Raw genomic sequence first — 12,837 nt, 5'->3', positions numbered from 1 at the left:
CAGCATGGACTTTTCTTCAGGTTAAGATATTTTAGGTAAGACCTCCAATTACACAATAGAGGGCAGTTACATAAAACTAACCAGTCAGAGTGCTTACAATCCTAAGAGTATTCTAGACTTACCGGAAGGGGAAATTAAAATTACAGTAGCTGGTTTCGGTAGGCTCTACAGTGAAACTCATTCTGCGAGGCCAGCAGTACCCTAATACAAAACCCAGAAAAAGACACCACGAGAAATAAAAGCTACTCTCTCCGGAACACAGATGCAAAAATCCCTAAACAAAATACTACCAAACTGAATGCAACAACGTATAAAAATAATTATACATCATAACCACGTGGGATTTATGCTAGGTATGCAGGGCTGGTTCAGCATTCAAAAAACACTTGATGTAATCCATCACATCAACAGACTAAGGAAAAGTATATGATCACACAGTAAAAAGCATTTGACAAAATCCAACACCCAGGTAATTCCCTGGCAGTCTAGTGGTTAGGGCTCCGTGCTTCCACCGCAGGGAGCACAGGTTCGATCCCTGGTTGGGGAACTAAGATCCCACATGCCACACCGTGTGGCCAAAAAAGAAAATAAAAATTTAAAAATTAAAAGTAAATTAAAGAAACCCAACACCCATTCACGACAAAAATTCTCAACACACTAGAAATAGATAGGAACTTCCTCAACTTGATAAAGAACCACCACAAAATACCTACAGCTACCATCATACTTAAGGGTGAAAAACTAGAAACTTTCCCACTAAGATCAGGAACAAAGCAAGGATATCTTCTCTTACCACCCCTTTTTGACATCATTAGCTCTAGCTAATGCAATAAAGCAAGAAAAGGAAACAAAAGCTATACAGATTGGGAAGAAAGAAATAAAACTGTCTTTGGTCACAGATGACATGATCGTCTCTGTAGAAAATCCCAAAGAATTAACGAAAAACTCCTGGAACTAATAAGTGATTATAGCAACACTGCAGGATACAAGATTAACATACAAAAGTCAATTGCTGTTCCATATTCCATCAATGAACAACTGGAATTTGAAATTTAAAAAAAAATAATAATAATAATAAATAAATAACATTTCCACTATGGAAACAATATGAAGATTCCTCAAAAAATTAAAAATAGAACTACCTTATGGTCTAGCAATCCCACTTCTTGGTAGCTATACAACAGAAATGAAAACAGGTATTGAAAAGACATCTGCACCACTATATTCACTGCAGCATTATTCAAAATAATAAAGATACGAAGACCTAAGCGGTCATCAAACAGACGAACAGATAAAGATGTGGTGCATTCACACAACAGAATAGTATTCAGCCAAGAGAAAGAAGGAAATTCTACCACGTGTAGAAATATGGATGGACCTCGGGAGCCTTCAGCGAAGTGACATAAGCCACAGAAAGACAAATGCTGTAGGTGTCACTTATACATGGAATATTAAAAAAAACGAAAACAAGTCAAAGTCAAAAAAGAGAGTAAAAAAGTAGCTGCCAGGGGCTGGGCGGACAGGGGTGAGGGAAGTAGGGAGGTATCGGTAAAAGGTAAATACAAAACAAAACTGCCTTCCTGTAAACCAACAATGAACACTTGGAACTGGAAATTAAATACACAGTATTGTTTATATTAGCACCCCCCGAAAAAGAAGTACTTCGGTCTATATAAGGCAAATTACAATAGTCTGATGAATAAAATCAAAGAACTGCACAAATGGAGAGACATTCCATGTTGAATAGGAAGACTCAATACTGTCAAGATCAATTCTTCCTAACTTGTTTGATCTACAGATTCAACACATTCCCAATCAAAATCCCAATAAGTTTGTACAACACAGAGAACATACCCAATATTTTAATAACAACTATGAGTATGACCTTTAAAAACTGTGAATTACTATTGTACACCTGTAACTTACGTAATATTGTACCATCAACTATATTTCAATAAAAACAAATGCAACAAATACACCTAAAATACAGTGGCTTAAAAAAATATATATATACACACACACATATATATATAAAAGTTATTTTGTGAATATCAACAAACTGCCTCTAAGGTTGATATGGAAAGGCAAAAGATCCAAAAAAGCCAACACAATGCTGAAGAAAAATGTGAACAAAGTCGGAAGACTGACACTAGCTGACTTTGAGACTTACCATAAAGCTCCGGAAATCAAGACAGTATGGCACTGGCAAAAACAAAGCAAAACAAAACAATCCAGAACAGACAAATAGATGAACGGACCAGAATAGCAAGAAACAGACATACAAAAATACAGCCAACTGATCTTTTGACAAAGGAGCAAAGGCAACTCAATGAAGAAAGGACAGCTTTTCAACAAATATGTTGGAACAACTGGATATCCACAGGCCAAAAGAGAAAGAAAAAATAAATCTAGACACAGACCTTAACACCTTTCACAAAAATTAACCCAAAATGGATCACAGACCTAAATGTAAAATACAAAACTGTAATACTACTAGAAGTTAACACAGGAGAAAAACCAGGTGACACTGTGTTTGGCAATGACTCTTTAGATACGACATAAGAAGCACAATTCATGAAAGAAAAAAACTGGTAAAACTGGACTTCGTTAGAATTAAAAACTTCTGCTCTGCAAAAGACTAAGAGAATGAAAAGACAAGCTCAAAACTGGGAGAAGATATATGCAAAAGGCCTCTCTGAAAAGAGTTTATATCTGCAAAATATATACAAATACATTGAAAATGTGTATAAGGAACTGCTAAGACTCAACAGTAAGAAAACAAACAACCCAGTTAAAAAATGGGATAAAGACCTGAACAGACATCTTAACAAAGATACGCAGATGGTAAATAAGCACATGTGAAAAGATGCTCCACATCACATGTCAACAGGGAAATGCAACTTAAAACAATGAGATACCACGACATACCTATTGGAATGGCCAAAATTTAAACACTGACAACACCAAATGCTGGCGAGGATGTGGAGCAACAGGAACTCTCATTGCTGGTGGGAACGCAAAACAGTGCAGCCACTTTGGAAGACAGTTTGGCAGTTAATTACAAAACTAAACATAACCTTACCATATGATCGCGCTCCTTGGTATTTACAAAAAGGAGCTGAAAACTATGTCCACACACAAAACCTGCACGTGGATGTTTATGGCAGCTCTATTCATAATTGCTAAAACTTGGAAGCAACCAAGATGTCCTTCAGCAGGTGAAGGGACAAAGAAACTGCGGCCCATCCAGACAATGGAACAGTATTCAGCAATTTAGAGTGGCGGGGGGTGGGGGGAAGAGCCATCAGGCCAGGAAAGACCTGGAACAACCTTAAAAGCATATTCCTAAGTTAAAGAAGCCAGTCTCAAAAGATCAAAACTCACAGAATGTACAACACCTGGATTGAACCCTGATATAAACTGACTTAATAATAAGGTATCAATATTGGTCTATCAATTGTAACAAACGTACCACATTATGGCAAGATGGATATAATAGAGAAAACAATGTGCTAGGAAGATGGAGTGAGAACTCTCTGTACTTTCCCATCAGTTTTTTCTGTTAAGACTAAAACTGCTCTACAAAAATAGTCTGTTAATAAAAAATAGGATAAAAAAACAAGCTAGCAAGCTATGAAAAGGCATGGAGGAACCTTAAATGTATGCTGCTAAGTGAAAGAAGCAAATCTGAAGAGGCCACACACCGTACGATTCCAACTACATGACATTCTAGAAAGGCAAAACTATGGAGACCGTAAAAAGATCAGTGGTGGCCAGAGATTGGGGGCAGGAGGGCGGCGGTGTGTGAGGGATAAGGGAGAAGATGAATAGGTAAAGCACAGTGGATTTTTAGGGCAACAAACTATTCTCTATGATGCTGTAATGGCAGATACATGTCATTATACATTTGTCAAAACCCACTTAAGGCACAACACAAAGAATGAATCTTAATGTATTGCTATTGGTTCACCAATGTAACAAATGAACCACATTAAGGCAAGATGCTAATAACAGTGGATTTCTATACTTGTAATCAAATTACCATTAAGATATTCTTCTATGCACTACCAAGAATAGAAAAAAATACTGCCAATAAACTATCATGCCACCATGCATCCTGACTTCAGAAATATTAAAAAGTGGAAACCTATGTGACTTAGTATATACCTACCCAATCCAGTATATACCTACTCAATGTATACCCTTCCACCCACCTGGAATACCCTTGCTTCCCAGCTCACTAATTCCACGCATCCTTCAAGACTAAGCCCCAACCAACTCTATTCTTTCCTGAATCAGCCCAAGGAAAACCCAGAATGTGGTAATTGCTCTCTCTATTGTTATTTAATGCTTAACTGTGTAAGTCTTATCTCCCCAACAAGATTACAATGAGGGCATGAACTTTTCCTTACAAAGTTTCAGATCCTTCAAAGAATCTTTACAAATAAACATTTTAAATATTCATTTAATTTTGGGGGGGGGGAAAGATGAATTTATCCAAAAAGTAGCAACTATTCAGTTTCCACTAAACTTAAGAAGGGAAAATTTCAAACAATAATTTAAGACATGGGGGAAAGATCATTTTAAGGTTTTGTTTTTTAAATGAAGCAAAGGACTTATGTTGCAGCCAAAGAGAATTAAGGAAAATAAGCATATGTGGGTGCGCAACATCATTAGTTGTTAGGAAACAAAATTAAAACTACAATGAAACTACATACCCCCCGGAACTGCCAAATTAAAATGACTGACAACGCTAAGTGTTGGCAAGGAAGTGGAGCCACTGAAACGCTGAGAACGAGGCAGAGTGCACTGGAGCTAAACCCACGTGCAATGTGTGAGCAGCACGTGAGAGCACGTGTCCACCCAGAGGCACATACAACAAACACGGATCAACTGGGCTATGTACGTTCAGACGATGCAACCAGAATAAGACGATGGACCCCACCTCTCAGACCGAATGCTGAGCCACAGAGGCCAGTCCAAAAAGGGTGGCCTCTATGCACAAGAAGTTCAACAGGCAGAACTGATCTGTGGTGATAAAGGTCGGAATAGTAGTTACCTTTGGGTAGGAGGGCTTAGAATGGAAGGGTGCAGATGGGGGCCTCTGGAATGCTGGGCATGTTATTTGATGGGAGTGGTGGGCTGTAAAAATCCTTCCAGCCGAACCTACAGTTAATTCCCTGCCCAGATTCCGGTACCAGGCCAATGCACCCACCCCCCAGCCACTGCAGAGTGACTGCGGTGGGCTCCTTACTGCCACCCTCTCTGGAGAATTACACTCCCACCCACCCCAGGGGCAGCCTGCAGACAACGACTAAATGACACGGGGATACAAAATGCCAGCCCCCCCCACCTCAAGACGGGACAACTCTGTGATGCCAGCCACGCTCCAGAGTTGTCGGTGGGATCCGGCTAAAGATAAACCCCAACAAGAAAACCCCTTGTCCCCTGCCCTCTCCTCTTCCCTCCTCAATTTCACCTGCACAAGGATTTCCTCCTCAGGCTTCTAAGGGACATGGCCTAAGACACAGACACTTAATGTCTGTGACCCTGACTGTATGTTAAGTCTAAACCTCAATGAAAAGGGGGGTAAAAAGGGGAAAAAAATTGTTTCGCACAGCTGAAAAGCAAGACGTGCAATCTCCCCTTGAGATTCTGATCAACAGATAACTATTTTCCTTAAAGAAGAGATGTGTTACTTGGTGAGAAAACAGGATCAACACCCTAGCAGGACCTGCCAGGGCACTCCTGTCTGTAACAGAAGTCACAAAGTCCTACGTACGTGAGGCGACATGGATTCTAAGGTGGTGACCTGCCCCCGGCTTGCTACGTGGCTGTGCTATCACTCAACAGCTCTTTATCCCACCTGTAAACTAGATCTGGCCCAGAGGTTCTTCCAATGGCATAAGTCCTTTGATCTCATTTGGAATTTTCATGAATACCCAAGCCACTGAATGTGACCCACGCCAGCCCTGCACGACACCTACACAGCACCTAGTCTAGCACCTAGTTCTGCAGCCTCCAACCAATCACCATCATGCAAAACCCAAAGCTTGTAAGTTATCAGCACACTTCCTGCCCAAATCCTTGCTGGGTTCCCCTCCTCGACCCTCAGAAACCATCATGCCCATACCCCCATAGTACAATTTAAAGCGGATATTCGTACGTGGACTCGAGCATCTGCTCAGTCATGTGCCAACCCCGTCGTTAAGTGTAACATACAGAATACACTAACACAGAAGAATAGACGAACCACTGAAAGAACACTTTAGAAAATTATTTAGTAAACAATCTGCTAATTATACTCACTTGAACTTTTCCAACACTCTAAGCAAGGGCGACCCCACTTTATTTTTAGTCTGATAAAACTAAAACAGGCAGGGAAGGGATCCAGTGGAGAAGTGGTAAAAAGCAAGCAAATAAATGAAGCAACACTGACGCTGAACTACTTGTCAGCAATTCCACCGAATCAGTATATGCCTGTCATCAGAGAGGATAGCACAGTAACTAGTTTGTACGCCCTTATTCTACACTGTTATCCTAAGAATAATCATACGACCAGCTGTAACAGAAAAAAAGTGCTAGAGTCTCTCCAGAAGTGTTTCCAAAAGGCTGGTAAAGGACGACTTTCATGGCCTTGGATTCAAACACGTGGCCTATGGTGACGAGTTCCGCCTCAACTTCAGAGACTGTTGTCATGAACAAATACATTCTACTTACTTTCTACAACAGACAAGACCCCCACGTAGTACTCTAAAAGCAATCACCATCAGTCAAGTGTGATAAAGTATCTAAAGTTCACTTCTGAAAGAAACACTGTGTCCTTTGCCCAGAGTTTTTCACTACCTAAGTATAAAAGGCCGTCCACCCTCAGCATCCTTGCAGCTTCCGGGCGATTCCGGTCCACAAAGCCCTTTTTCCCCATCAGCTTTCCTTCCAGACCCGCTTTGAGCCGTAGGAGCAGGTGACCCCGCAGCCCGCCCCCTCGCGCGTCCCTCCGCCGGGATGAACCCCTCCCGGACCCAAGCCGGCCCCCAGCCCGCCGTCCCGCCCGGAGTCCGCGGCTGGCCCCGCCCAGTCCCGCGGCACTGCCGCACGCAGGCCGCTCTTACCTTCCGGCTCGCGCCTCCCAGGGACACCTTGGGCCTGGTTTTGAAATCCCCTTCAAAACTAAACATCTTTACAGCCTATCCCATCTGGGAGGGCCCGACACTGAGAGCGCGGGCGGGCCCCGGGGGAGGGTCCCCGGCGGGGACAGCGACCGGGGGAGGTCCCGGCGGGAGGGGAGCGGCGAGGACGAGGCCGCGCCAGGAAGTGACCCCGAGCCCGCGCCCGCCGGCGCTCTGCCGCCCGGACTGCCCTGTGGGGGGAGGGGCGGCGACACTGGGGGCAGCCCTCGGCCACCTCCCCCCTCATCCACGCCTCCCCGCCGCTCCGGCCGAGCCCGAGCGCCGGCAGGGCCGCTGACCCCGCACTTGCACCCGGAGCAGCTGCCGGGAGGAAAAATGGCCGCCGCCGCCGCCGCCGCTGCCGTGCGCCGCCCCGCCGGCGTGCGCGCGCCCGACACCGACGCCGCGGCGCTGCTCCCGGCGCCCCGCCCGCGTGCGCGCGCCCGCATCGACGGCGCGTCGGAGCGTGGGAAGAAGCGGCGGTGCCAGGCTCTGCGGCGGGAGGGGTGAGGGGCGGGGCCGGGGCGCGTAGGTGGGGCGCAGGTGCCCGGGGAGGGGGGGCCGCAGGTGCCGCGGGGGCGCTGGTGCCCGGGGAGGGGGCGCGCGGAGGGGCAGGCGCGCGCGCGTGCGCGTCCCGAGTGGTGTGGATGAATCCCGTCTCCACAGTGCGCCGAGGGCGGCTGCAGGGGTCGGTGGGCGCCTGCGCGCCGGTGCGACTAGGATGTTGTTTGTGCACTTTTCTGGGAAGCGGGCTCCACGCTTTCGATGATACCAAACTTGACTGATCTGAGGGGAAAAATATCAGCTTTATTACTTAATGCCCGTAGAGAGTGCATCATTTAACGTTGTGACCCAGTTATGTGTGAACTTCATACACACATATTTCAATATATACACGTATATATCATACACACATAGATACAAATGTATATCACATACATGCACATGTATAAAAGTATACCATGTATGCATACATACAGTTAACATAACTGTCACATGCACATCAATATATACACAAATATATAGCATATACACACATATATACATACATCTATATCACATATACACAGAAATATATATCGCGTACACATATACGTAAATAGATATATGCACACATATTTCATATACACACGACTGAAATCAAAATCATAAAAACTGTTTTTCATTACTATGTGGGATGCACTATTTTTTTTACTCTGTTGTCTTTTTTTTTAATACCAGCTGCAAACCAGTACGTACATTTCACAACCCACTAATGGGTTTCAGTCTCAGTTTGAAAAATCCTGCATGTACACACACACACACACACACACACACATACTATATATATATTCTCATATATATATATATGAGAATTAGATCACGGTTGTCAGGATCAAAAACCTTTGAAAGCCAGTGATTAGTGCAGTTTTCCAGTTAACACATAAGCTACTCTGATATATCAAGAAATCCTTGATTCATCAAAAATACACAAATTTTATCCATTTTTAAATTTTACAGATTTTACAAATCATCACTTTTTTAAACCTGTCAGATGAGCAAAGATTTAAAATATTGGTAATATCCAGTATGTGCCCTCAGTAAGTGACTCTACTCTGAGGTCTCAGATTTTGCCCCAAATAAACTCTTCCAAGGTCCAGGCCAGGAGTGAGGAGCAGGAAAGCCCATTTAACTAGTTCTCCAATATCAGCTTTGTTGGTAATTAAGGTGTGCTGCCTCCATCTGCTGGGTATATTTCGAATTTTCTAAATTGGCTAAGAACATATCTATCTATCTGTCTTAGTTTCCTATCATTGCTGTAACGCATCACCACAATCTTAGTGGCTTAAACAACACAAATTTACTATCTTACAGCTCTGCAGGTCAGAAGTCTCACTGGGCTAAAATCAAGGTGTCTACAGGGCTATGTCCCTCCTGGGCCGTCATTTATTATCTCACCATTCCCCCGTTGTTTGGCACTTAGGTTAACACCATTTTGTTGATGTTACAAATTCTGCTGCAATCACATTCTCACACACAGGCATGAGTTCTTTCTGCAGGAAAGACACCCTAAGGCATCGTGGCTGAGTTGCAGGGCAGCAGGCTTACATTTGATGGGTCTGTTCCTTGACGTCCCCAGAGGATACACCCCCTCTCCTTTGAGATCACCCTGGGGCTGCTGGTGAGCCATGTAACTGTTGCCTCCGGAGACGCTGGAGTGGGTCCCAAGAGAATATTCATTAAATTAACACCAAGGCCGCTGTACACCCAAGGCTGGAAATTCACTCCTTCCTTTTACTGTCCCAAATCATGCCTGACACACTGTCTGGTACAATTCACTAGAACTCATGCAATGTGATTAAGTGATCCCATTTAGATTCTCCAATAATAAAACACCAAGAAAATTCCAATGAATAAAACTATAAAGAAATATACAGAAAATTTTCACACAAAAAGGGGGGATAGTAGTTACTGATGGGAGAAGACCTTGGAGGGAAGATTCAAAGTTACTGGCAGCATTGTTTCTCAACCTGCATGGCCTTCCCAGGGGTGTTTGCTTTGTATTATTCTTTAAAATGTTGATATATGTTTAATATACTTTCTATGTGTATAATAATTTTAATGATCAATTTCTTTCAGAAAAAGAAGCTTTATTGTCTTAGTTCAGGCTGCTTTGACAGAATGTCACAGACTGGGTGGCTTATAGACAACAGAAATTTATTTCCCAGTCAGGAGGCTGGGAGTTCCAGATCAAGGCCTGGCAGATTTGGTGTCAGGTGAGAACTCACTTCCTGGTTCATAGCTAGTGCCTTCCCTCTGTGTCCTCACTTGGGGGATGGGATGAGGGAGCTCTTGGGGTCTCTTTTATAAGGACCCTCATCCCATTCATGAGGGCTCCACCTCATCACCTCATCACCTCCCAAAAGCCCCACCTCCCAACACCATCACATTGGGGGTTAGGATTCAGCATATGAATCTGGGCGGAGGAGACACAGTCCATAACATTCATTAATAAAATGGCAACAGTAAAACGCCCTTAATCTGAACATACACTCCTCTTCCATTATCATATTCCAGGGGACGTTAGAGGACAAACATTAAATCGCTTTGCAAGATTAACGTCCAAAAGAATCAGGAGTGCAAAAACTGACAGAAATGAAGGGAGAAATTAACAATTTGGCAATAATACTTGTAGACTTCAAATACCCATTTTGAATACTGGCTAGAACAGCTAGACAGAAGGTCAACAAGGAAAGAAGATTTAAAGACCACTCTCAGCAACTGGCCTCACAGACTCTGGGGCATGCCCATCCCCCGCATCGGAGCACCCACTCCTCCCAGGGGCACATGGAGTCCATGCCGGGTCCTGCAACAGAAAGACAGAAATCGTACCAAGTGGTTCGCCAACCACAATGGAATGAAGTCAGAAACCCATGAAAGCGAAAAATTGGGAAACTTAACCAATGTGGAAATTAACTTCTTAATAGCCCCTGGGTCAAAGCAGAAATCAAAAGGGAAACCAGAAAGTCCTGTGAGGTGAGCGCAAATCAAGGTAACAGACCAGAGCCCACAGCAGGAGTTCGATGGCATTTAAGAGGCGGGTAGAGGAGCCTTGGGGTTCACAAAGATGGACGTCCAGAGTCCACGCCGGGAGCCCTCAGTTCCTATCAGGAGTGTAATCTCACGCCATCCGAAGCGATGGGGTGTTTTACCTGGGCAAACTCTCCCTTTCAGAAAGTGGTACCCGGGACACTTCCGCCTTCCATCTTGCAAACTTTGCAAATCTGCTAGGGCAGGCCCAGTAAACAGGCTGGCTGGAGTACCTTTCTCTCCCGGCCCACAGATCCGAGACCCCGTATCTCTCCCCTACTGAGCCCTGTGTCTCTGGGGCTGGATGCCCACTGAGTGTCAGCTCTGCCCGTGACATCGGCCGCAGGGTGGCTCAGGAGCTGTTTCGAGCCGTGACGGCCCTTGGCTGGTGGCCGCTCGCTTAGGGAAGGCGCTTGCTCCCCTACATTGGGTGCAGCTGAGACTCCCGAGCTGAAGCTCCTGCGGGAGCTGCCAGGAGCCCTTCCCTCTGTCTGTCCTCCTCCACGCAACATAGTCCACGCCTTGCGCTGGAGTCGAGGCCACACGGCAGCAGCTGCTGGACGGCCCTCCTCCCCAGAACCCTGGCTGGGGGGCTAAGATGCCCTGCCGGGCCAGGCCTCCTCAGAGGGTCTCACCTGCTGCAGGCCCCAGCACGGTCTGGGACACGCGGCCTTCACATGGGGGCAAACCCACCGTCGGCGGCAGTCACCAGGTCAGGCCAACGCTTCGCCTGGCCCCCGACAAGCGCTGTCTTCCCCTGCAGCAGCAAGAGCCGGCTGCGCAGCTGCGAGACGCAGCTGCCCTGCAGGCTGTGAGCGACGCAGCCCCACTGGGCCCAGGCTCAGCGTGCTGCTCCGGAGCCCAGGGGCACGTGCCGAGGCCCCGCCAGCGCCCCACCCTGGGGAGGACCCTGTGCCCAAGGCCTGTGTTGTGCTCCCAGGCCTCGGAGGTGCATTTATAACCTAATGTAGAAACCAGGACCTCATGGAGAGAGGAGTCCTTGCCGAGCGTGGACCTGGAGGCGCAGGGGTGCAGGACCAGCCGAGGCGGACGGGACACACGGGGGTTGGAGGCAGGTGCTGTGGAGAGGGAAGCTCCAGAAAGCTGATTCCACACGTGCAGGCTTGCATTCATCAGTGGTTACCTTTTCTTCTTTTTGTCATAAAGCTCTTTACAATGAGGGACTGATTTTTTTCTTTTTTACTAAAAACTGGACTATGTCCAATACAAAATGGCCTGCGTCCTCATCATTTCCAGGTACACTATAGAGATGCTCTGTTATTCTTCAGTAAAACCATATTCATACTGTCCATGGCAGGTTAAGCAATAGTCACAGGTATCCACGCTTGCTCTCAACACTCAAAGCAAAGTGAAGTTTAAGATGTGTTCTCATAGAAGGCAAATGCCATATGATATCACTTATATGTGGAATCTAAAATACGACACATGGGCTTCCCTGGTGGCGCAGTGGTTGAGAGTCCACCTGCCGATGCTGGGGACACGGGTTCATGCCCCGGTCCGGGAGGATCCCACATGCTGCGGAGCGGCTGGGCCCGTGAGCCACGGCCGCTGAGCCTGCGCGCCCGGAGCCTGTGCTCCGCAACAGGAAAGGCCACAACAGTGAGAGGCCCGCGTACCGCAAAAAAAATAAAATAAAAAATAAAATACGACACAAATGAACATACCTACAAAACAGAAACAGGCTCACAGGCATAGAGAGCAGACATGTGGTTGCCAAGGGCAGGGTGGAGGGAAGGATTGGGAGTTTGGGATGAGCAGATGCAAACTCATACACAGAATGGATAAACAACAAGGTCCTACTGTAGAGCACAGGGAACTCTATTCAATATCCTGTGATAAACCATATGGAAAAGGATATGAAAAGGGACGTACATGTACATGTGTATGTATGTATAACAATCCCTTTGCTGTACAGCAGAAATGAACACAACATTGTACATCAACTATACTTCAATAAAATTTAAAAAAACAAAAGTGTGTTCTCGTGGTCAAGCACTGCTCAGAGACAGGTTTGGGTCCCAGCCCCGCCCTATCTAACTGTGTGACTTTGGGTCAATCAGTGACCTTCACCAAATTC

At 45.6% G+C, this 12,837-nt stretch overlaps 1 protein-coding gene across 2 annotated transcripts in view; it reads right to left on the bottom strand.

Moving 5' to 3' along the window:
• The window catches only part of UBE3C (ubiquitin protein ligase E3C), a 117,812-nt gene extending 110,308 nt beyond the window's left edge, over nt 1-7,504 (bottom strand). For both annotated transcript variants that reach the window (XM_079931330.1, XM_079931331.1), the window contains exon 1: nt 7,113-7,504. In XM_079931330.1, coding sequence (XP_079787456.1) covers nt 7,113-7,178 — 66 coding nt within the window. In that variant the 5' untranslated portion in view covers nt 7,179-7,504. The remainder of the gene's footprint in view (nt 1-7,112) is intronic.
• Nucleotides 7,505-12,837: the final 5,333 nt, after the last annotated feature.

The sequence above is a fragment of the Stenella coeruleoalba genome, assembly GCF_951394435.1.
Source record: "Stenella coeruleoalba genome assembly, chromosome: 9".
NCBI lineage: Eukaryota > Metazoa > Chordata > Mammalia > Artiodactyla > Delphinidae > Stenella > Stenella coeruleoalba.
This window is presented reverse-complemented; position numbering and strand designations above follow the sequence as displayed.